The 26,974-nt window shown below is 37.2% G+C and overlaps 1 protein-coding gene across 1 annotated transcript in view; it reads right to left on the bottom strand.

The window, feature by feature from the left end:
* The window catches only part of LRP1B (LDL receptor related protein 1B), a 2,306,513-nt gene that overhangs the window by 1,209,171 nt on the left and 1,070,368 nt on the right, over positions 1–26,974 (bottom strand). The window contains exon 7 of the mRNA XM_036744555.1: positions 5,364–5,526. Within this exon, the coding sequence (XP_036600450.1) occupies positions 5,364–5,526 (163 nt within the window). The remainder of the gene's footprint in view (positions 1–5,363; positions 5,527–26,974) is intronic.

Here is a 26,974-nt window from a genome sequence, read left to right as displayed (position 1 = left end):
CGCAGACTTTCTCCAAAGGCAGACTTTTGGAAGAACATAGGAAAGAGCTGTACAAGATGAGCTGCCATGGATAGGTTGTGATCTGCATTGTTGGAAGAAATTTTTCAGTCAATCAGATCACAGATCTCACTTATTGGTTGAAGGTCTGTACCAGCTTGGATAAGTGCCTATCACTCTATTTTCATCTGTTTACTCTCTGTGAATCTGGCTGTTTTTGCGTGGAAAATAAGGCAGGGGGGGTATTGTAGTAAACCATTGCAATTGAGAGTATGGTTATAGGAGACAGCCCATTATTTCTCCTTGTCTCTCTGGTGAAGTAATCAATTAATACTTACTATGAGTCTACTATATGCCAGACATTGTGCTAAGCATTGGGGATACAAAATGAGGCAAAAGGCAGCCCCTACTCTCAAGGAACTTACAATCTAATCCAGGAGACAACATGCAAACAAATATATACAAAACAAGCTATATGCAGTTTAAATAGGTAACAATTAACAAAGGGAAGGCACAGAGTTAAGGAGGGGTGGGAAAACCTTCCTGTAAAAAGTAGTATTTTGGTTGGAACTTAAAGGAAGCCATGGAGAATAGTAGGCTAAATTGAGGAAGGAGAGCATTCTAGGCATGGGGGACAGCCAGAGAAAATACTTGGGGTTGAAAGATGGCACATCTTGTTCATGAAACAGCCAGGAGGCCAGAGTCACTGAATCTAAGAATACATGGCAAGGAAGAAGTAAGAATACTGGAAAGGTAGCATAGGGATAGGTTATCAAAGGCTTTGAATACCAGAGTATTTTGTAGAAATGAAGTAGAAAATTAAGAAAGCATTTAGTAGAACAAATAAACTAAAGAAGAAACTACATATCCATGTAATATCTTAGCTGGAAGAGGAAAGAATCAAGTATATTACATGAAAAATTAAGAAGTTTTGTAGCTGAGAGTTTCAAGGTCATTAATTATGTTGAAAATTTATGGAACTGTTTTTAATTATTTTTAATGTAATTCAGACATGAGCACCTCACATTTTCAACAATTAAAACTAATTTAGTGACTAGCTTGTGATGAAAAAAAGAGGTCTCTAACTTTTTCTGAGTGGGTGGAGTTGTGGGAAGTTGTCTCTTTGCCTTTGGTATAACATTGTCTGACTCTATAATGATGTACTATGCATAAGTGGTGTGATGTTCTTCCTTAAAAGAGGGTCAGAGCATTTACTCTAATTAATGGTTAAATTGGAATTGATTGGAAGATTTCCTGACTGTCTAAGAGTTAGTTTGGAATTCCAGCACAAATGTATTCATTCCAATCATGAATCATAGGATTTGGGAACTGGAAGTGTTCTTAGTAGCCATCTAGCTTAATACACAGTTGAACAAGAAACTTTTATACAATACACCCAGCAAGTGGTCATCAGCCTCTGCTAGAAGTCCTTCCATGAGCCAGAGTGCAGTGACTCCCAAAGTGCATTCCACATTGCTAAACCATGAGCTATTATTAGCAAGTTTCTCCTGACATCAAATTTCCCTCTTTGCAACTTCACATTTCTCTGCCTTTGGGGGCTAAGCAGAACACATTTAAAGCCTCTTTCAAATAACAACCCTGGAAATATTTTAAGACAATTATCATTAGCCCACCCCAAAGTCTTCTCTTCTTCAATATACATTCCCAGTTCCTTCAATTGATCTTAGAGGGCATTGAGACCCTTCACTGTCCTGGTTGCGCGAAGGTGTGAAAATTGAAACACAATCTGGGAGTGAAGTGTAAGACAAGAGCAGTATAATATGTGGAAATTGGAGGAATACTGGCAGGTATTAACCAGAAGAAATATTATCCAATTAGCATAATCTAGAAAGAATGTGAGCCACTCAATCTCACCGCCTTTTTGTTTATGGCGTAACACACTTTTATCATTTCTGTAAGTATTTTTTCCCCTTGCCTACAAATATCTGTGAAGTAGAATGCACAGTGTGAGTCAGTGTAACAAGTGTTAGACCTGGTGTCAGGAGAGAACTGTGTTCAATCCTGAATTTGCCAATTACCAGCTATGTGACTGTGAAGAGGTCTCTTGGAAGGTAAGTTTCCTCAGTGGTAAAAAGGGGAGAATAATAACTGTAGCACTTAACTCTTAGGGTGGATGTGAAGATCTAATGAGATAATAATATGTGTAAAGAGTTTTTCCCAATCTTAAGTCACTATGTAAATATTAGTAATTACTAAAAAGGGAGAAAGATGGATGCCAAAGCCAAGATATCTAGATTTCATAAGACTGGATACCTTTCGAGGTTCATAGTCAGATTCATATTAGGGCAGAATAGGGAGCTTTGGGTAGTTTTACTGCCCTGAATCATAACAACAACAACAATAATAATATTTATATAGTGTTTTAAGGTAGACTGATTTAGTACAGAGAGAATACTGGTAATCAAGTATGTTGAGTTCTCGTTCCAGTTCTGTTTATAACTACACTGTGTGATTCCGGACAAGTCACTTAATCTCTCACAATCAAGAAGACAGAGAAGTGGATCTGAGGGACAGGGGGACAGGGGGACATGGGGACAGGAGGGTTTTTGCCAATAGCCCTTGTAGGGACCTGATTCTCACTTTTATCGAGGCTGTCTATAGGCAGTAAATGAAATATGCGAGCACTCAGACCTGTGGGTTGATGTCAAAGCTGGCCCAATGCACTTTGATGGTGCAGCAGTGTGTTTTGGAAGGAAAGAGAAGAAGAGGGTCAGGAGACATTTCTTAAGAGTAGAGCAATAACGTTAGAGTGTGTGGTTATCTGAGTAGCTTCAGCTATCTGCCTGTGTTTATGTTCCCCTGGATTATGTTGATCACTGGGAAAAGTCTTATGCACTGACCTCTTCTGTAACCTAGGAGTGTGATAGAACCCAGTCAAACTAGGTTCTTCTGGAGCTGTTTTTAAATTTTCAGTGCAAACATTTACACATTACACCTTGGATATGAGCAAATTCTACAAATCAAGATGAGTTATGGTTTTGTTACTTGTTTAGTCTTACTAAATTGATGGAGGCTTCACCATGTGTCATAGGCACAGTTTCCCCTCCCCCATTTCAACTTGTTCACCATTTACCAGCATACCACTGAAAAACTGTGTGCTCATGCCTCTAAAACTAAATCAGGGGTAGCCACACCTTCTGAGCCCTTTCTTATTCAATCCTCCATAGGTCAGAGTCTATAGAGATGTCACCATCTATGGCTGGAGGACCCTAACACTCGGTGCCTTAGTTTCCTCACCTATAAATCAATTAGTTTAGACTATCAGAAGTGTCAAATTCTTGGCAAGTAACTCATAAAACTCCTAGAATGCAACTAGATTAATATGCAATTGAGAAATGTTTAGTAAAATAAATAAAAATAATACCACAAAGATAATGCTAATTTGTGGTTTTCTAAGTCAACATGCAGAAGTAGGGATCATTTCTATTGGAGTTTGACCCAACTGGACTAAATGTTCTGTAATATTTTAGGAGTAGAGACATTGAGTCTCTAAATTAGCAAACAAGGAGGCTTCTTTTCAGGTATCTCATAGGGAAGCCTTTGTACATTTATTCATTTCCCTAAAGCAGTAAGACCTTAAGACAATGTCCAACAAAAAATAATTTTTAAAAAGATTCTGGAATGAAATGTGGTATCACAGAGCTAGAAAGGACATTAGAGATTTGAACCTTATTTTGCAGATGAGGAAACTGAGAAACAGAAAAGTCACATGTCTGGTTAATGTCACAGAATGAGTTGATGGAAGAATTAGGCCCAGAGCCCAGCTCTGATGCCTCCTCAAGCACACTTGACCCTGCATTGCATTCCATCACTCTCACTATGAAAGGTGCCATGGCTTCCTTCTCTTCTCACTATTTGAGGAAAAGGGATAACAAGAAATGATTCCAGAATGAGCCATAGAGAACAACCCTTCCACTCTCTGAAGGGTGGGCCAATCATCAAAACAGGGCTTTCCCATCCCTAATTTCTACAATCCGGTAATTGAAAAATTGTGCCTGAGAGACACGACAAATTCAAACAAAAAAATTCCCAAGAACCTATTGTGATAAATGATACATGACAGAATTACATTTAAACAGCTACTAGGCCCAAAGGAATCCTGCAGAGAATAAGTGCAAACAACCTGAGGTTCCAAATTCCTTTGACAAAATGACAAAATGTGAGTCTTTCATATAACGACAGGGAAAAATGGGAAGTCTGAAAATATGAAATATGTTGTTGTTCAAGGTGGGGGGAGAAGTGTTAATGCATATCACATTCCATATTGACATTTCTTTTTCAAAAGAGCGTGTTTCTTTGTTTCAAAGGGGGCTAAACAAAACAAAATAAAAACAACAACTTTACCTCATAGCATCTTTAACAAACAAGATTGTTTAATCATGAATTTAAAATTCAACTCACAAGCCCCAGGAAGAACAGCAAGCAAATACATTTCTTACTAGGGATGCTGAAAAGGATCCTGTTAGCACATCTGAAAATTTCCAATTCTTTCTTACTAGAATTACCCAACAACCCAAACAAATCAGTTTAAATACAACTTCTCTTACTAATGTCTTCAGAAACATCTCTGCAGTCAGATTGAGTCAAGTTTACCATCTGCTGCAAATACAAATACAGCGATATTCAGGAATTATATTATACAGCCTTCCTAGCAAAGTCCTGGCTCGCAAGCTGTTTCTGTCAAAATCAGACCCATTGTGATGATGCATCTTAATATTCAATCAGACTTTAAGTAAAGAGTGACAAAAGTCCACATATGGATGACAGCTGTTTCTTCAGTAAATATTTTCCCATTTTTTGAATGAAGGCTTATGGCAATTTAGGATGTGTTCCATCAGACATTTCAGACTGAACTGCCTGGAGACTCATAAAACAATAACAAGGATAAAACTTTGGTTTCAAAATCCTTACTGTAATTTACACCTGAAAAGATAAACCTTCCTCTAAGTAAAAGTAACATACCTACATCATTGGCGATAACACCTTTTTCAAAAATGCTCAATAGTTTAACTCTCTCTCTGTCCCTCTCCAAGATGCTAATATGTTTATCAAATAAAAATGTAAATATTGATTTTCTAATCTTCTGGATAAAGTAGATGTGTTATTCATACTTTGCATAACTATACCCTTGTCAAATTAGTAAGCATTAAGGAAGTTTAATGAGCTAATTAGCAGAAAATGTCAGGTAAGGCCTATTTTTATGCCAACCAAGTGGACTGTGAAAATTGGAAAAAAAGAGGAAAAATGTAAAGCAGATTTCTTCCAGGCTCTTGATTTGCTTTTTCTGGAAGCATTTGTTCAACATCAAACATTAAAAAAAAAAATCAAAACCCAGAATATCTTACCCTGATATTGGATCGACAGCGACTGCTTTGGGGTTGTGAAGCTCGAGGTCTATCAAGGTAACACACATAGATCCATTGCGATTACATACAAAAATCCTGTCACTGACATGGTCCACAAAGTAAAAGTTTCCAGTGAGCCAATCTATTGCCATTTGTTGAACATCTGAAAAGAAAAGAAGAAAAAAACTGAAATGATTGAACTGAGTAAAAATTCCGGCAGAAGAACCAAAATCCTGCTGAGAATGCAAAAGCCACTGAAAAATGGAAATTACGCAGGGTGTTTCTGTAATTAAAAAAAAATTTATGCTTAAATCGCTTCAACTCTCTTGGCCTTAGTTTCCTCATCTGTAAAATGAGACGATTATATTGATGAATCTTTGAAGTCTTTCCAAGCACTAAATTATAAGATATTATGAAAATAAATCATTGCCTATGCCATAATTACTGATTTTATCTTCTTGCTCTGCAATAACTATGACAGTCTGTATTTTCTCAATTTACTTATGCATTAAGAATGACTGTGTGAAGAGGAATCAAGAGGTCAAAAAAAAAGACTTCATACAAGGATATGTTTCATGCAGATCAGAATTATATAGTTTTCTTTCCCCTGCATTCTGAGGCCAATCATTTCTCTTCACTTTATGTCTGAAAACACCGTCCCACTAACATGAGGCTTCAGTGAATGATGTCCTATCAGCAGAAAGACCAATATGGATGTACGTGTCAGTATTTCCATTAGTGATGACACATTGTCAAATCATAGAAGGAAGAGTTACTTTGCAGGAATTCTTAGCATGCCTTGCAAGGACAAGCAGATGGTGGCTATTGGAATCCATTGGATTCAGATTTTCAGGCCATTGATTACATTTCATTACTGAGATATAGAGTCTATGGAAAACTATAAGCAATTCATTTAAAATGCCACCAAAGAAAACTGCATGCATTTTTTCCCCTCCCAGCTTAGCAGCCAGGAGTTTGAAAGGGCTAAAGCATTTCTCAGCCCAAATAAATTTGGAATTGTATTTTTTTCCATCATCATTTCAGCTGGAGCTTCCAAGCCTGCTATTTCTGATGCCATTTCAAATAACCTCTATTCTGATAATGCAAGAGCAGGAAAGTTCATTCACTGCCTTATCCCTCCCATACTGGGCTTCCTGTTGGCTTTTGTCTATGCAATTGTAACTCCAAACAAAAGAGCAGCTTGACAGCTTTCACACCTTATTTCAACTCCTTATCACTTCAATAGATATTCTGCTACTGAAACAATAGGTATTGTTAACAGCCATCCAGTTCTAAAGCAGCCAAGTCTCACTAAAGTGCCTGATAATTAAGCCACCATTTAGTGTGAGGGAAGGGTGCATTTTATGTTTGCCATCAATCTGCTGAAGGTTCTGTCTGCTTAATACATTTTTTTTAAATTTTAAGACTGTGAATAAAGGAGCAAAAGATGCCCATTGGAGACAGTTGAGCATAGAACTCAAGCCAAAAGAAGCCTTCCATTCTGGCACACTTAGCTAAGTATTCCAATAGACTGGTCAAATTGCTAGGGAAATTACATTGATTGTTTACCTCACTTTTCTGGTATAGCCCTATAAAACTTTAATAAATTTATGAAACCAACAAAATCTTTAAATTTTCGATGAGTTCTTTATGAATTTTATTTCTATTTTTTGTCTTAAACCGTCACTTCTTTTGCTGTAATTTAATCCTTCTTATTTCTTGCTACAGGCTCAGATTACTGACTGCTCAGTCATTTGGCACTGAGGTTTCTTCTTGAGAAGTAGACACCAGAAACTTTTAGCTCCCTGGTCTCAGGGGAATAAAATGGGGGTGAAAGGTATATTCTTGACATATCATAAGTATCATTTATCCTTACAATTGCTATAGTGTAGTATTTAAGAAAGAACACTGGCTTTGGAGTCAGAAGGCCATGATTTGAATATTGATTGGTTACTTAATATAAGGAGACCTTGAGGAAGTCATTTAGATTCTCTGGGCCTCAGTTTCTTTTTTGGTAATGAGAGGGTTTAACTATATGATCTTTAGATACTTCAAATTCTTATGCTTTATATGATAGGTCATAGTATCAGAGATGTAAAGCTATAAGTGTTCTTCAGATACGATTAGGTCTAAACCAGGCCTGCACAACACATGGCCATGGGGCCGGCCTACACTAGTATTTCAGGAGGCCCATGAAAAATGTAGGGTTGCCGCTGAGCACTTTCCTATTTGTCACATGATTCATGGCAACCAACCTCAGTCTGTCTCTAGTCTAACCTATCTGCTGCCCAAAGAAGCTTACAAGTTGTGCTGGTCTGGTCTAAACCCTTTGTTTTATAGGAAACTATAAAATTTATGGGGTTTTTTTTTGATACAATCTGGTCCAAAACCTTCATTTTATAGACTACATAATTGAGGGACAGAATAGAGAAGTGATTTGCCTTGCAGTGAAGGCACATAGGCAGTAAGAGGCAAAGCCAGTTTTCAAATTCAGCTTTTCTGTGACTCAAAAAACTCTTTCCCCCATTTAAAAAAAAATCATATTGCTTTTTTCTAGTTTTGACTGTAGGTACAAAAGCTCTAGATATTAAATTTAGATATTAAAAATATAGATGTTAAATATTGACACAGATACTTTTAAGGTTTAATATTGACACACATTTTTAGAAATTCTAAAGTTGTACAAAGAATATACAAATGAATCTGAATCTAGTAGAATATGTGATCCCTTGGCCTAAAAATAAACCATTGAAACAAACAAAAAGAAGCACTAAACATTAATAATTGACCACAATGACACACTAATGTTACTAAATCATTTGCTCTCAGACTATAATGTAGAAGATTAATTTCTAAATGAATTTAGGGAATGCCTTTCACAAAGAACATCACTTAATTCATTGAAGCGTACATAGCTATGTCTCCAATATTGATTTAAGACAGTTCTAAACCCATGTTTCAAATTTGCTTTGGAACAAAAATACTGCAGAACACAATACAACAAATTTTTAGTAAGCAGATATGGTGTGTACAACCCAGTGCTAAGTCTGGGAGAGCTACAAAGATTAGATAAAAATCCCTTTCTGATTTCAAGGAGTTTACAGTTTAGCACTAAGATAAGAAACCTACATCAGATAGCTATTATATGTAATACTACATATAGTAAGCTCATTTGCATTATGTCACAAAATGCTTTGGAGAAGCATTTTCTTTTTCTTCATTCCTTCAGTTGTGTTGGACTCTTGGTGAGCCCATGAACCAGCCAGGTCCTTCTATCCTCCACTATCTCTAGAAGTCTGTCCAACGTCATGTTCATCTTTTTCCGTGACAGTATCCATCATCCTTGGCCATGCTCTTTTTCTTTTGCCTTCAATCTTTCCCAACATCAGGATCTTTTTCAATGAGTCCTATCTTCTCATTATGTGGCCAAATGATTTAAGCCTCAGCTTCAGTATTTGACCTTCCAGTGAATAGCCTGAATTAATTTCTTTAGGTATTGATGGATTTGATCTCCTTGGTGTCCTAGGGACTCACAAAATTTTCCCCAGCACCACAATTTGCAAATGTTCACTTTGCAGGACTCCACTTTCCTTATAGTCCAATGCTCATTCATGCATTGTGATAATCATTTAATATCAATTTAGTAACTTCAATAAGAGGAAGATCCTAAACTGATTAACCAAAAGAAGAGCCCAAACTGATTAACCAGGGGAAAAGCCTGAACAGATTAACCAAAAGAAGAGTCTGAACCTAACAACCTCTTTGTTCTCTAACTAAACTCAGAGAATACCTCTTCCAATGTCAACAAGGCCAGATAGCGCTGACTTAAGAAGATTCTTTTCTCTGGCCATTAAGGAGAGACCCTTAAGTGGAGACACTACCTTGAATAATGTGACTTCTTCTTCTTTTATGGGCATATACTATGTTATGGCAATGTTAATGGTAAATTAAGCACAGAAATGCTGGGTTGTAGTTTCAATTGACCCTTGTCAACTCTCTTATCTTATTGTATTTACAACTTATTCAGTTTAGAAATTGAGTAACACAGACATGCTGAGTTGTGACTGTTCTGAAAATGTATTTAAACCTTCTCATTCTTCTGTTCAGGAAGTCAGATTTCATCTGGCTGCATACATGTATGTATCTGCTAGCTTTAAGGGAATAAACAGTATGAATTTACATATCACCTAGCTTGTTTGCCTCCTTTAACCAAACTCTCACGTCAACAATTGCTACTGCAAAAATGGTAGCTTTGACTATGTATCTTTATACATGAGAAGTGTAAGGAAGGCAGCTAGATAGCATAGTGCTGGGCCTGGAGTTAGGAAGATCTAAGTTCAAATCAGACCTAAGACACTTAGCTGCATGACCCTGGACAAGTCACTGAATCCTGTGTATCTCAGCTTCCTGTTCTGTAAAATGAGCTAGAGCAAGAAATAGGAAACCACTCCAGCATCTTTGCCAAGGAAATCCCAAATGGGGTCACAAAGAGTCAGACACAACTGACATGACTTACACAACACAATAAGGAGGGAAAGGTTCTCCCAAGAGTGAATAAGTAAAGCATCATTGAGGGAAACCATTTTATTTGAGTTTAAAAAGAAGGTAGACATTTAACAGATGATGAGAGTCTGAGAAGACACCCAGAGTACTGTAAATACAATGAGCAAGGGCACAGAGGTGTGAGAGTGGTGCCCATATGGCAAGTAGAGAATTATCTAGTTTGTAAGGAACATAGTAGGAATTAAGATGAGATAAGGCTGAGAAGAAAGAGTGATGCCAAGTTGTGGAGAGTCTTGAATTTGAGGCTAGGCAGTTCAAATTTTACTCATTAGGCAATAAGGAGTTATTATAGGACTTTTTTGCTGTTCTTATTGCTTCGTTTTGTTTTTAAAGAATGGCATAATCAGATATATACATAAAAAAGATTCTGGCAGTGGTATGTAGGAGAGATTGGAAGTCTAAAAAGTAGAGGAATGAATATCTATTAATTGTCTGTCACAACAGTCCAGACAGAGGGATCATTTCATTCTGTGTACTTGTACCCCCAACATCTAGAAAAGCATTTGACATGTATGGTAGTAGGGGTTTTAATACAGTAAATGCTTGTTGATTGAATACCTGATGGTTATGAAACCCTGTGCTAGGATGGCAGCAAGCAGGAATAAAGTGAAGAGAACAGAAAAAATGGAAATAACAAAAACTAGTAATTCGATATCAGAAAATGGGAGAGAAAAAAAGAGAAAGACAATCCCAAGATTATAAACTCTGGAAACTGAGAGTAGGGCTGTAGGAAGAAATAGCGAAGTCTAAAGGAGAAGCATGTAGGAGTGGAGAGGAAGACAATATATTGAGCTCAGTTTGGGTTCCCATTGAGGTGCAAAGGAATTGTGCAGATGGAGAGGTCCTAAAAAGGACTGGAAAAATCAAAACATTGTAAGATTCAACACTGAGAACAATTTTGTAAAAGATTTAGTCAAATTTTCTCATTTCACAGATGAGGAGGTCAAAGCCCAGGGAAATTCAACGATTTTGAAGGGTCCTATTTCTCCAAGTGCCTGAGCTCCAATTTGAATTCAAATCTTCCAACTCCAAATTCAGTTCCCTTTCCTTTCATATATTAATTTGCTATGTGACCTTCAAAAAGTCATTAAACTCTCAGTTAATATCAATCTATTCTGATGGAAACATTACATACAATTTGATTTATTAAGGAGAAAGTTGCATTCAATTAGTGACCATAAATGGCCATCTGAACGTGCTCAAGCCAAAATCAAAGTTCTTGGGGACTTTGAGTACTTTTACAACTAGATCTGAACTCTCCTTTTGAGGCCAGTGACTGTTTGATAGCTTCCTTATCTAACCCACAGTTTTGGCGCAGAGTTGGAATGACAGTGTGCTGTCCTTAAAAACATTGGATTTAGACTCAGAGAATAGAATCACAGAACCTAAGTCCTAGAGGCTATGGAGTCTAACCCGTACCCAAAGATTTCCCTTTACCTTGTGGAGGAGGAGGGCAAACATAATTACTGACAGTTTTGGGGAAACATCTCCCCAGAAAAAGCCACAGATACATGAGACTGTGTCTCCCCATGTCTCTCCTGGGAGGGCTTGAAAACAAAGCAAAAAAGTCCTCCCCCAGTCTCCCTTCATAGAGGGTACAAAATATCAATCAGTTCTCCATTTGCCACCAGCTGCTCTGCTTGATTTCAACTCTATTACTGTCATCATCAAGAAGATTACTTCCACTTTGCTACTGACACCTCGTCAACATCCTCAGCTATTTTTTGCCTATCTGATAGAAGGCCTGAAAGGCAGAGAATAACCATCTTCCATAGCCTCCCTTTATAGAGGGATCAAAATGCCAGGCAAATCTTCATTTGTCACTAATTCAACCACACCATCATCTTCCTCATGCCCCAGAGTTGGGTACCTTCTGGCACATTTCTCCCACCTTTCAGCTTCTTTTTGTATATTGTCTTCTCCTGTCATACTGTAAGATCTTTGAGGGCAAGGACTTTCTCTCTTTTTCTTCTTTATATCCCCAGAACTTAGCACAATGCCTGTGCATAAGATGGCATATGGAAGGCACTTAACAAATGTTTAACTATCCTGTCAATAAGAGACCTTAAGGTTGTGCTTTATTCTCTTTACTAGCAACAACAGGGTGAATCAGACTGATTCTCTCTTGAAGGAGAGTTCCGCCATCTTAGAAATTACTAGTAGAGAGAAATGAATTTTCCCACTGGAAGAACCTACCTGATCTTTGTTAACTCCTGTGAATCCAAGACTTTTTTCCTCCCTTCTGCCATGCAGTTCCACTGATTGGCTGTGTATTTTAAGTAATCTTTAAAAGTTATAAAAATTCAATTTGTACCCTAAGAATTTGAAGCTGCTACCAGCCTTAGCAGTCTTCCTTATTGTGGCCAGAATGGCCTTTGTTTTCTTTGAGTGACTCAGCTTACCTCACTGAGCCTCGCTTGGTGCTGGGGCTTCTCTTCTGGGGCAGGAAGCCCAGAAACCATGCAAGGAAAAAGAGAACTTCCTGTGTGATGAGTCATGGGGCTGACTGAGGGGAGGTGTTAACTCCAGAGCCATGCCCTATTGGGTGTTAACCTAGTCTATGCTAGGGGGAGGGGCCAACTCAAGAACCAATTGGCCCTGGTCATTCAGGCGGCACTTGATGATGTCAAACACTCTATAATAGGGGAGAAGATGTCTTGAAGCTTCCTCTTTCCTTTTCTGGTTGGCGTGGGAGCAGTGGCAGTGTGACTCTGGGCCAGCCCTTGCTCTCGGGCTGAGCCTAGATGTTGGTAACTATGAATTGTATTGGGTCTGTCTGTTGATATTTGTAATTTGTTTGTATTTTGTTCTGAAGTTTGGGATGCTGGTTTTGTTTTCCCCCGAACTAAATGAATATTCTGAACTTCAGGATGCTGTCTGTTTGTTCTTCTGAACTAGCTGACTGTAATCTGTATTTGGCCTGTCTCTTGATGCTTGTCTGAATGCTCCCCTGAACTAACTGAATGCTAACTGAATGCTAGTGTTTTTCCCCTGAACTAAATGAATGTTGGCTGTATGCTGACTGAATGCTGGATTAAAGCAAGCTGGTCAACCCCTTCACCATGCTTTCCTTGTTTAAGCAGATAAAAAGAACCTGTGCTTTCCCGCATGCCAGCAGCCTCCTGGGTGCTGGCTGTGGGGGGATCTTACGCACCCACAGGAGCTGCCAGCAGGATTGTTAAAACACTTATCATGGTAATAAATCTTTCCTTTTCAATCTGACTACTCATTTTTGACCTTCTCTTAAAGATCTTATTGTAGGTGAAATCCTTCCGGGCTTCTGATGGAACCAGGCAGGGAAATTTCCACAACACAAGCATATGTAACAACTGGTCATTCAGCTTTTGCTTGAAGATCTCCTATAAGGGGGAATCTATGACCCTCTCAGAGAGTTCATTCCACTTTTGGATAGATCCAATTGTTCAGGAGATTTTCATCATAATAAATACAGCAAAATTTTGTTCTTGAATAATTTCCTTTTCTACTAATTCTGCTCTCTTTGGCAAAACTCCTAGTTATGACTTTTCTGGGTCCCAATTTTCCTCACCTGCAAAATGGAGTTGGACTAGATGGTATCTAAGCCCCCTTCAAGCTCAAAACTTATATTCCTACTTGAAAAAACTGGAGAGTCAGACCAGCTGACACCAAATTCTGGTGCAAGGATGGGTAAGATAGAGGAGGTACCCAGCCAAATTGTACTCTACAACAACACTTGTTGGTAAGTGAATTGGACTGGAAATACAGTATCACAGGAATACTACTTCTAGAGCAGAAGTTCTTAACCTAGAGTTAGATTTCAGGGGCTTGATAAACTTGGAATGGAAAAGTTACATCATTGTTTCAATATTGCTGGTTTTCTTTGTAAATCTATGTGTTTTCTTTTATGCAAATAAAACATTGTGAGAATTTTATCAGACTGCCAAAGGAGTCCATCATACACACACATACACACACACAAAAAGAAAGAGAGAGAGAGAGAGAGAGACAGAGAGAGAGAGAGAGAGAGAGAGAGAGACAGAGAGAGAGAGAGAGAGGAAGAGAGAGAGAGAGGGAGAGAGACAGAGACAGAGAGAGAGACAGAGAGAGAGAGAGAGAGAGAGAGAGAGAGAGAGAGAGAGAGAGAACCTTATTCCAGAGGGTCATTAAGATCCTGCTCTGTAGTTTTGTTAAGGGCTGAATGAGTTGTATTTGATGTTTCATTACTGTCCCCTTCTCAACTTTTAGGAGCCAAGAAGAGGCCTGGATCATTCACGGTGAATTCCTTCCTCAGGAGTATACTACCCTATCATTAATGGCTTTTTCAGTACAATAAAGATTTTCTAATTAACTATAATGGTGTGATTGTCTTGAAACAGGACAGTTCTTCCTTTGGACCTGTTCACCTGTATTTCCTGCCACGGGATTTTAGGCTTGCCTTTGAAAGTAGCAGGGAGCCCTGATCATCTGGTACTATAGTTAAAGGCCTGGCTGAAGAACTGGGACTCTCAACTATTCAATTTGTGACCCATATGAACACCTCACAGCCCATGGAATAACTGAACTAAGAAAACTTTCTTAGTTTTTATTCTTTGGCTGTCATTCCCAGGCTATAGCTTAAACTTCTAAGAAAATGAGGCTCACCAAGCCCTTTCGTGGATTTTTAGAATATAACCTCTAAGAGAGCCTTAAATAATCCTTTTATTTTTTTTGTTTGTGTTGCCCACAAGATCCTAGTCCCATCTGCCCAAATGTTGATTAATCTAACATTAAATAACTAAAACATATTGCAGTATTGAATTATTGAAGTTGAAATGTAACACATTCTGTTTGCACTCTGACTTTGATGCAGGAGCTAAGAATGATGGTAGTGTTTCTGAAGATAGTAAAGTCAAAAAAGTCCAAAACTGTAGCTTGTTTCTATCTATATTTCTGTTCATGTACATTATGAATATTTTAGCTTAACATTTTTATTTCCTGTCAAATATCTTTCCTCCAGCTGTGAGGTTGCTCTTACTGAAGTGACTTAGATTTCTTGTAGCAGAAGTATAAGCCAAGAACAGGAAAAAAAAACAAGAACAAGGAAAACATATGAAGACATCCTTGTTTTTCAGAGCTCTGACTTGCTTTGAAAGACAGAGGTGGGAAAATGTGATTTAAGAATTCCACTAAATGTCTTACAAATAGCCAGTAGTCTGGAAAATACCGCAGTTAAATTTGCTTTTATTTTAATATCTTCATCAAAAGCATGAAGTATTCCTATGTGATGCTAAACAAAGTGAGCTGAAGAAACTCAGTCTGTGCTTTCAAATCTACTGCCAAGCCTTCAATCACTACATAACTTAGGGCCATACTTAGAGGGGCACAGGATCACAGTGAGATTCATAGGAGTTTCTATGTGTGTGTGTGTGTGTGTGTGTGTGTGTGTGTGTGTAAGTACCTTAAAATGTCTTTAAAGGAATGAGATGATATTGAAATGAACTTCAGGGGCAGCCTTGAAGGGGAAAAGAAGGTATGAAAGACGAAGCAGCCTTAGGTTTAAGTAAGGAAGAATAAGATGTAGTCCCAATGCTCTCTTTATTTTCTTATTAGCTCTGTATGTATTGCTATATGTGTAGGTTGTATATCTATATGTTGTATGTACATGGACATAGTAGGATACCAAACTCTGAAAGAATATACTAGTGATAAATTCATATCTTATTCCAATATGAAGAAATTAAAAGAGAAAAATATTCAAGCCACTTCTATAATAACAAAATGACAGACCCTTAACAATGAATTCTGCCTTCTATATTGATTTTTGTACATTTATGAAACATTTTTATACAATCAAGTTTGTGAGTTAGCTGCATGCTATCCTTCTTCACAATATTGACTTGAAAAATATATTTCTAAGAGTTTCACTTTTCATATGCTAATATCACCTGTTATCTGACTTGAGCCAACATATCAATATTATTAATCTGTTAGTAATATTTCCTATTAAGGTTCTAAAAGTATGATATGAGAAAGAAATTATTATTTCCTTGCACATGGACAGAATTTCCCAATACAATTTCCCTCTATAGATTAAGGTTAAAAAAATAGTCACTAGGAATAAGTAACGTGCCATGTTAAATGTGAAATGTAGAGTTAATTATATGGATATGGGTTATTTCTTTTAGGCTGGAAATATCCAAATAACAATATCAGTTCTATACTTCACTTCAAATGTATAGATGCTGCCTGTGTATAATTAAAAAAAATTGTTGAGCATTTCAAATCATTCAAAGATTCTAAAAATACAAAGTAGGTTGGAGAATTAAGGTGATTATTTGAATAATTCAACCCTAAAGAACAATTTCATAACTGCATATTTTGGGCAAAAGTTTTGTTGTGGTTGTTTCCTCCAAAGTCAGATTACAGGAAAATGTGAAGGATCCCTACTGAAGGAAACTCTATATTAAGATCACTACTTGTATATAATTTAGTAGATAAAATCCCTGGAAGTTACATGAGTCATTGAAAGTGACTTGTCCAGCATCACACAGTTTGTAAGAGTCACAAGCAAGACCCTGGTGTCTTCCTGACTGCAAGCACAAAGATCTATATACTAATGGTACATTCTCTCTATTTTTCGTAAATGATCTAAAAGAAATGACTCAGTTCTTCAAGGCTTTTTTCAGGGATAGACAATCAAAATTACATTATTTCATTCAAATTCTTCAGTAGAGATATACATTACAGGTCTATTTCCCCAATTTAGTTCTACCTATGAATCAATTCTTCAAAGCTCCCAGACAGTGAAACTAAGAGCTGGTACAGAGAGGGGACTGAAGGAGAATCTACTTCATGCCTATTTTATTGTACTTTTTAAAATGTCAATTAAAAAATAAAACACCAGAGGGTAGTTCTATTTGGCACTTCAAAGCACCTGTATTTCTCTCTTTAGATAACAAAAGGGGAAACAATTTTTAAAAGACAATTTATTTTCAAAACCTGCATGAGCCTGCCACTGGGATTCAATGATGTCACCTTTCTTTTACCCAAGAGATGACCCTTTCTTTGATGACTATGAAGAAAGATAAATCATTACAACAGTCCCTGAAATCACTTGAGAGGAGACAAACAATAGACTAGGCATAATGGTGCTCCTTGGAGAAAAGATTTGAGTCTGTTTCTTAAGTGAATGGATAACTCCAAGAAAAGATGTGAAGCAATAGAAATCGCCTGGTGATCACTTATGTGAGGAAGTGAACTTTATTATCAAAAACAGGCCAGTGAAATGTGGCCACATTAGCCCTAAAAGGATTAAAGATATTCCCAAAGGAGAAAGAAAATGTATAACACTAGTGAGACTTTTATAGTTACTGGGCATATTTTATGATACTCATAAGTGACTCTAGAAAAAGAAGTTGGGGGAAGGGGTTGAGCTAGGAAAGGGTCTGTTTTGAAAGAAGCTAGATTAATCCTTTTGGGATATAGATTTATAATACTACAAAGAAATATCCCTTAGGAATAAATAGGCCCTCTGTGAAGGCAAAAATCTGAGGATACTTCATATAATTATATTGTTATTTCTCTTCCTATAACCAATCCCTCCATATAATTGTTATCAGCTTAAACATTCAAATGAAACTGAACAGCATAAACTAGCTCTTAAGATCAAGTAGGACATTTTACTTGATCAATTAATTATGCTTGTCAATCCAGATTGGCACAGAGCCTAAGGAACTTCCTGCCTGGATGTTAGGCATCAGTGGAAGGCACAGCTACTTTGAACTAAAAAATACAGGGGGAAAAAACAGACTTAGAGAAATTAGGTGATTTGATCAAGGTCAGATAAGTAGTAAGTAGCAGAGCCAGGATTTGAACCTACATGACTTCTACAGCCATCAGATTTTGCACTATATTTCTCTGATTCCCATGTTGGTATACCATCATTTATTTAAGGGTCTGAGAATTAGATTCCCTAGGTCACAAAAGTGAGAGGTACGTGTGTAGTTTTTTCATCTTTATTCAAATTTAAAGAGCACAGTCTTAACCTCTGAATGCTGAGTTAGTCACTTCCTCACCTTGCTCTGCTTTACCCTCTCTCAAGCAGGAAAATTAGATGATTAGATTTGCTAGTTTGGAATAAATACTAGAGTTAGAGAAACAGTGATCCTGAAACTCAGAGGCCCAAATTTCCCATAAAAGTGAGATATTCTGGAAAGAAGAGAAAAAAATGTCAGACTGTTTCAGTTAGAGCCCTATGGGTCTTAGGAATTAAAGCTAGAAAGTGCCTTAGTGACAGATCATCTTCATTAGCAAATGAAGAAACAGAAGCTCAGAGGAATTAAGTAGGCAGAGATTGGGTAGCCAGCATGCTATAGTGGGCAGACCATAGGATATAGATTTAGGAATACCTGGGTTTAAATGTTACTCGAAGGCAGCTAGGTGGCATGAGTCAGGAGGACATTGTGTTCAAATACAACCTTAGACACTTGACACACTTACTAGCTGTGTGACCTTGGACAAGTCACTTAACCCCAACTGCCCTTCCTTCCCCCCTCCAAAAAAGAAAAAAAAGATTAAGTAAATGTCACTTGATCTATCAACTAGCTGTGTGGCTTTGGGCAAGTCACTTAGCTTCCCTAGGCCTCAGTCTCTCATCATGTGTAAGGTGGACTAAATGACTTCTAAGGTCTGTCAGGGCTCTGAATCTATGTTTCTGTAAGTAGTTTTCCTAGTCACATAGGCAATAAATGGAAGAAGTTGGATTCAAACCTCATTCTTCTGGAGCCAAACACAGTATTATTTACTATGGGTCCAGGCTGTCTCTTCAGCTTTGCATATTCAGATATTATATTTTGTCAGTTCAACCAAGATCAAATTCTAAGGAATTTGATTCATGAAAACCAAACTCATCCCAAGATTGATAGAAAAGTCAAGATGCTAATGGATTAGTTCATAGCACAGGATTCCAACTCTAATGTACTATTAGTAATATGAACTATGATTTCATTGGTTTAGAGACTGGTCTGGAATATGAATTGTACATACATATTTTATATGTCCTAAAAAGAGATCATTTAAAAAAGATTTATGCCCAGAAAAAGAAGGTCAGTCTTATAGCCAGAGAGATGAGTAGTAACAGATGGATGATCTGTGTTCTCCATCAGAGGGGTTGCCCCAGCACACTGTGCAATCCGCCTGAGAAGGATTTTTAGAGAGAATTGGACAAGAGTTTCACAGGGTGAGATGGCATGTGTGGATTCTGCTCATGTAATATAATTGTAAATCATAAAGTACTATGGTCTCAAAGGAATTAAAATGACAAATCACTCAAAGGAGAAGAGAAAAATACAAGATAGGCGTTCATTAGTGGGCTCCAGCTAGTTGCCAATAACTGTACAAGAGATGCAGCGTGAAGATATTAAGGACAGATCACTTAGTATGCCCAGAGAAGAATGTAGGGAAGCCATTTCTCTCTGCTCATATTTTCTTATAGCACTGGATCTGTTTGTTGTTTCCATCTCTCTTTTGTTCTTAGAATAGCCTACTTTGTCTCAAAGTTATTTGAATAATTGTTTCATGCTTCTTTAGTGCAGAGACTATTTGTTCTTCATTTTTGTTTTCTAGTGCTTATAAAAAAATGTTTTGCTCATAGTGGTGGTTTGTTTAGTGCATTTGGTGAAAAAATATTGAAAGTGAGGAATAAAAGATAGAGAGGACATTAGAACCACCAAGATACTAAAAGCAAGAAAAGAAGGCCTCTGACCCAACCAGTGCAATGAGTAGATATTTTTTATGGAGACACATGGGTGGACCATGCAGGTTAAGAACATGTGGAATGGTGGCTATCCCTATTGATAAAAGAGAATATCCACACCAATCAATTTATGGATCTTTTTTAAACTACAAAATAATCACAGTAGACAATATACAGTTCCAATTATCTGAGTTTTTGTAACTACTATTCATGGCACTTTCCCCTAGGTCTCAATGTATACATAATGTGATAAAATTGAACAGGAAAACAAAAATCAGGGGTTGACAGGACTCTAAAGATTTTTTAAGTGAAACACCTCAATTTACAAATGTGGAAATTGAGGCACAGAGGAATTAAGTGACCTGGTTAAGGTCAGACAGCTTATTATAGTGTCAAGGTGGGGCAGCTAGGTGGTGCAGTGAGTAGAGCACTGGCCCTGGAGTCAGGATGGACCTGAGTTCAAATCCAGCCTCAGACACTTGACATATTTACTAGCTATGTGACCTTAGGCAAGTCACTTAACCCCAATTGCCCTGCCTTCCCTCTTCCAAAAAAACAAAACAAAACAAAACAAAAAAGACTATGAATCAGGATTTTCCTAAACCCTTTCCTAGTGTTTCAGTCCACTATACTCTATTTTCCTTCTGGAGTAGAGAAGATAAACCAGAAGAAGTCTAAAAGAAATTATATTTTTGGAACTGAAACCACTGCAGCTCACTGACATCATATGCTTGGAAGCTCCTTCTAGACCAAGGATTTTTAACTTTTTTGTGTCATGGACCCCTTTGGCAATCTGGGAAGCCTATGGACTCCTCCAAATAATGTTTTTAAATATATAAATTAAGTGCATAGTATTCTAAAAGAAACCAATTATATTGGAATACAGTTATCAAAATACTAAAATTTCTAAGTTCATGGAACCCTGAAATCTGGCTAAGAACCCTAGTTCCAGACTGTAAGATTCTTACCTACTGTTTAGGCTTCTGTAGAGACTACGAGGAAATAAAAACCCTAGTTCTACTAAGCTACCCTCTCTAGGGAGGAAGCATAGTACAGTGGAAGGAATCCTTATTGCGGAGTCCAAAAACAGATTCAAATCCTGCCTCTTATAGCTATTACTCATGTGACTTTGGGCAAATCACAGAGCCTCCTTGAGCCATAGTTTCCTCATCTGTGACGTCATTATGAAATCTGCCAAAAAGTTACTCTTTGGCAGTGATACTGACTGAACCATATACCAAGGAAAGACATGCATTTCTTCCTAATATAACAAATAATGAACTATTACAACAAAAAATTCAGAAGCATTAGGGCAGTTTCTCTTATCCCTTCCAAATCAAAAACTAAAGACCTATGATCCTAAGATAAATAATAGAGGAGGAATGCTAGAAACAAACACAAATTAAAAAAATTTGAAAACAAAGTTATCACTTTTTAAAAATATATTTTAGGAAAACAGAAATTCATGGGACTTATTTTGTCATGAATGTTATCATTACTTTCCTCCTTTTTTCTGGCAAAATAAATTCTATCAGTTCAGGAAAAAACAATTGTAATTTTAAAATACTGATTTTTAAATGCATTTAATCATTTATTCATGGCAAGAGAGCTTCTAATTGTTTGGATGCTAAGACTATTGGAAAATATACATTTGGCTTTCTATTACAGCATAATTTATCGTTTGCCATATTAGGAAGAAATGCATGGCTTCATTTATATGAAATAGCACAACTGACCATTAGTAGTTTGATGCCAGATTTCATAATGACATTAATAAAACTAACAGATATGTGAAGCAGAGGAGAAAAGGACTCCCTGGGGGGAATAATAGTTAAGAATGACTTTTAACATTTAGCATTTGTTTTGGGGAGAGTGAAGAGGAACAATGGGAACGGGTGAAAACATCCTGAAGTTTATATGGCCAGCTGCCTGTCAAATAACAATATGAAACTGAAGCCCAACATATCTGTGATTTCTGCTTTGGTGAGTGGCAAGCTCATTGCCAAATGATAGTAAAATTATAATTGGGTCCCTTGTAACCTGGCATCCAAACTAAACAATAAAGGGAAATTTATAGAGGTACACAGCCATAACAGTCTTTTTTTAAACATGTTTAAAAAAGCTTCTTATGAATCTGTTCTAACAGTAAATCATAACTGATTATTTAATTCAAAGTAGTAAATTCATCTTCTGTTAATCTAAATATTTAAAGAACAATTTAGTACCATTGTCTGTGGTGGTAAGCATGTGAGATCAAGGAAAAGGAATTCCAGAGGAGAACAAGCAGATAATGTTCAGAACCTTTGCTAAATCCAATAGTCCTTTCTCAAAAGCCCTCAAAAGATAGCTTCAACTCCTCATTAAGACCCTGGGTCCCAGTAGGAATATATTGTACTCTCAAGCTTCATAAAAAATGGCTTTTTCTCAGAAATACTGCTGTCACTGTTATGTTTTCACATAAATATGTTAAATAGCAGATAATAGCATTGTAAAGCTGTGTAAAGAGTTTAATAAAATATGAATTTACTTATAAAACAACAAGTTAATAAATAACATAACAGTGAAAATGTGTTACAATGTCCTCATAGAGAATATATTTTGTACATTGGTATATACACTTCTAAATTCAAACCACTATGAAGTACTTGGAAGAAACTATCTTGATTCTAAATAGATTATGCACATATAGCATGTGTATATATAATGTATATCACACAGAATACATATATATATATACATATATATATATCACATATAAGCATAAAGAGACACATATATCCATGAATGTTTTGTTTTTCAGGGCTATATCATAAGACAGATCAAAAACTCTTAAATTTACTAATCAACTATCAAGGGACAAATAAATTTCATTGTAATACACATGCCTCATAGGGTAATCAAGAGCTGACCATGAGTATTTTGATCCCTGACCACATTAAGTGCTCTGCCTTACTGTCACTCTAATAATAGTTAATTTACCCAGGGGCTATCTATTTGACAACTATACAGAAAATAGACAAATAAGCTTTTGAGAAAAAATTGAAGTAGGGATTCATTTAGCATATGGTGGAACAGTCCCCTGCATACCTCAGTAGGTCCTGGTCATATAAAATGTGATATTGATGACACTGAATTAGTTACAAAGAAGTTAAATTATGACAGACTGACACTGCTAATCCATTAATCAACAGTACCTACTATCTCAGTGCTTTATTAGATTCTGGGGATTAAGAGTTAAAAATGAAATGGGACTTGCTTGTCCTATAAGAGTATATATTAAATTGGAAGAGACAACATCTACCTAAAGAAGAATATTCCAATATGCCTATAATAGGGATTTGAAAACTGATTGAAATTCTGAGAATGAGTTGAGAGGCACAAGCCATTTTTTCCTCAATTTTTGAGCAATTGAGACCTTTCAGGTAGAAGGCATCATTTAGGTTACATATGTTTTTTTTTTAAAGTCACACACTCTTCACAGAAACAAGGTGAAAGGAAGGATCACATTCTACTTTAAGTTGAGTAGCAATGGCAGTGGAGGCTTGGAGGAAGCCAAGGATTATTTAGAAATACACAAGATTTAAATTAGAGGAGAGAGTCAAACCACTTTGTGAAAGTTAGGAATTTTCCTACCTGAGGGTTCTAGGTCATTATGTTTGCATTAAGAATTTTCATTCCATACAAGCTCCATAAATTAGTATAGAGACAATGACCTGAGGGTCATTATATTTTCCATTGGCTAAAAGTAAGCTAACTGTACTAACAAGATGTGGCTGGGAGAGAGGGGGGGGAAGAGGGGGAGGAAGCAGAAGGGGAAGAAAAAGGAGGGACAGAGGGAGAGAAGGGGAGGGAGAAAAGGGTCTAAGGAGAGGTGGAGAAAGAAATGGAAGGACAGAGGGAGGGAGAAGAGGAGGAGAAGGAAGGGAGGGAGAGAGGAGAGACAGGGAGTAAGAGAAGAAGGGGGAAGAGGGACGAGGAAGGGAAGGGGAAGGGAAATAAGGGTGAGGGAGAGGAAGCACAGTGGGAAGGAGGAAAATGGTAAAGGGAGAGAGAGACACAGAGAGAGAGAGAGAGAGAGAGAGAGAGAGAGAGAGAGAGAGAGAGAGAGACAAAGAGAGAGAGAGACAGAGAGACAGAGAGAGACAGAGACAGAGAGAGACAGAGAGACAGAGAAACAGAGGGACAGAGAGACACAGAAAGGCACAGAGAGAGAAAGAGAAAGAAAGAAAGAGACAGACACAGGAAGAGAGAGAGAGATAGACAGAGATAGACAGAGAGAGAGAGACAGAGACAGAGAGACAGAGAGACAGAGAGAATGAATAAGTGGAGTGAGGTGACAGTAGTGACAAAAGATGTAACACCCTAAAACTTCTCCTATGAAGTAGATAAAGATGTGGAAAGATTTAGATCTATTCCTTTCCAGCCAATGAATGCTACCTTGTATAGCAATAATCAGTAAAGTTATATATTCAAATGGAAATGTGATCTTATCAATTTAGGAGTTTCTTCTTATGATGAAGATCACAATTCATAAATAATAATGTTCAGAATATGTTAAAAATAACTGCAGGGTAATTTGAGGAGGGAGAGCACTTGGAACTAGAGGATCGGGAAAGGTTTCATGTAGAAGGTGCTGCTTGAAGAAAACAAGGAATTTAATAGGTAAAGATGAAGAAAGAGCACATATAGGGAACAGCCAGTGAAGGGCACAGAGACAGGAGATGGAGTGCCTTGCCTAAGGAGTAACTAGAAAATTAGTTTGGCTCAACTATGGATTTCAGAAAGGGGAGTAATATATAAGAAGGCTGGAAAGCAGGGAAGTGCATAATATATTTTGGACAGATTAATATGGTACCTCTGAGGTCACTTCAGGTTTAGCTGATCTTTACTAATTCATTGAATAGATTGAAGACACCCACTCCAATCCCAACCTCTCTATGGTATTTTTTTTTTGCAAATTTCACTAAATATTATTTCCAGTCCCTGATTCGAAATATAAACTGTTCTTTCTTTTCCTAGCATAGTTCTATCTCCTATGCTCTTGACACTCCCATCTCCTTCAGTAAATAGCTCCATCAATTCTCCTTTACTCTTTCCACTCAAGGTACATATTAATTTTCCTTCTCACCTAAATTAAACCTCCTCCCTGCCCCCGCCAAAAAAATCTCTCCTTAACTTCCATTCTCTTGTATCACCAGACTATTTTCCTCTTTCCTTTTAGTCAAACACTCTTGAAAAGTTTAGTAGGAAATGTTTTTACCAATGCCTTAAATTTAGCGTGATCAAAACCACACAGGCAATAAAGCTGAAACCATGTTGAAATCAACTCCTGGCCCTAATGAAGACAACTGGAAGGGGCTTATATAAAGCACCATCCAGACTTACTCTGACACTGATAACCTGATTGTTTGTCTTTTCAGTTTGCTGAGAGAGATTGTTTCAGGATAGAAAATCTAGAAGACTCACAGCAAGATACCCCAATAGGAATTTGTGTTCTGAGAAGTTCTATACCTATAATTTATAGTATCCCTTTCCCAATCAACCCTTTGTGTGAATCTGCCTCTTTCTGGTTCAATTCCTTGAGAACTTTATGAAGGAAATGCTTTCTGTCCTTATGCTTTCAACACTGAAAGAATGAAAACTCAAAGGAACTAGGGGAAGGAGTATTAGGTGGTGTCCCCAGCTCCTTGCTTTCTCTGGCATACTGATTCCTTAACCTATGTCAACTCTTCTTCCTTTTATTTTTTTAGTAGTGTCATAGATGAAAGGGGAGAGAGAGAGTCAGAGAGAGAGAGAGAGACAGAGACAGAGAGGCGGATAGACAGAGACAGAGAGAGAGAGGGAGAGAAAGTAATGCAACTTGCCTCCTCCACCTAGCTCCTGTCAATACAAGAATAACTACCAATGGGTCACAGGAATGACTGAACAACTTTTTATCATGAAGTGGAATGAGAACTTCTTGATACTGAAATGTATTCCCAAGGAGTTCTGTGGATGACACTGAGGAGTTAGTTTTCTGTTCCACTAATTGGGAGTTATATATCCCTTTTGCTCCAAACTTACTACTTCTATTAGCCAGCCTTCCAATATAGATAAGCACTGTAACACTTGGACTTGGAGTGAATATAAAGTATAAAGCAGAAACATGGCTGAAACCATGTGACCTAATTTGTCCGGAAGAATTTAGCAGGGATTTTGGAATATAGCCCTTAACCTTGTTTCCTATCTCCTTCCTGCCAGCCACCAAGGCAGATGGAGTTTCCTCTTTCTTCTCTGTTAGCTGTGACCAAGATGGTCAACCTTTTCCTTTCCAGCTGTGCTTTCCTTTATGGTGGCCTTGAGAAGCTCTAGACGCTTATTTTTCTAGGATCAGCTCTAACTTGTAGCTGAGTTGAGTAGCAAAAGTCTTGTTTTGCAGGCTTTTCCTCTATGTCTTTGTCACTCTCTAAGAACTGTGGAGTCCATGTGCTCTTCTAAGTCCTTGATAGATTTAGGATAGATACAGCTTATAATCAGTTGTAATACCCATCATAGAAATAATTGTGTCCTTTAGATCTCACACACACACATGAATTTGTATATATGTGTATATACATACATCATATATATACATATACATATGTACACATATATATGATGCCCTTTTCTTTTTAAACTTCATTATTACTTTCTAATGAATGTTCATTTCTTTTTAGATCCCTCCCATGTGACAAATAAGTACAATGATAAACAAAACAAAAAAAATTTCATGGGGCATGTCTAAAAATATATGCCTCCAATATCCAGTTTAATCTTCAATAGGTAGTTGAAGATGCAGAACTACAGATCAGAAGACAAAATACAGTTGAACATACAGATCTGGGAGGCAGCTACACATGGGAGCTGATGGGTTCAGCATTTGAGAAAGTATAAAGAGAGAAGAAAAGGGGGCCTAAGACAAAATCTTGGGGTATGCTGACTGAAAGCATTATATTGATGATGATGATAATGATCCAGTAAAGGAAACTGAGAAGTAGTAAGATAGGAAGGAGAACCAAGAGTCCTTTATTATTATAAATCATATTATAATATTACACATTATATAGTTTTATATATATAATATATACAATTGTATTATATTGTGTTATAAAAAACACAAGGAATCACACCAGAAAGTATCCAGGAGAAGGGAGTAGTGAAGTATCAAATGTTGCAGAGAGAGCAAGAAGGAAGCTACTGAAAAAAGATCATTAAACTAAAGCATTTTAGAGAGAATTGGTGACTTTCCAGAGAAAAGTTAAAGTGGAATGAAGAGATCAGAATTCATATTTGCAAAAGTTTGTAAGAGGATCACTAG

The sequence above is a fragment of the Trichosurus vulpecula genome, chromosome 2 (assembly GCF_011100635.1).
Source record: "Trichosurus vulpecula isolate mTriVul1 chromosome 2, mTriVul1.pri, whole genome shotgun sequence".
NCBI lineage: Eukaryota > Metazoa > Chordata > Mammalia > Diprotodontia > Phalangeridae > Trichosurus > Trichosurus vulpecula.
This window is presented reverse-complemented; position numbering and strand designations above follow the sequence as displayed.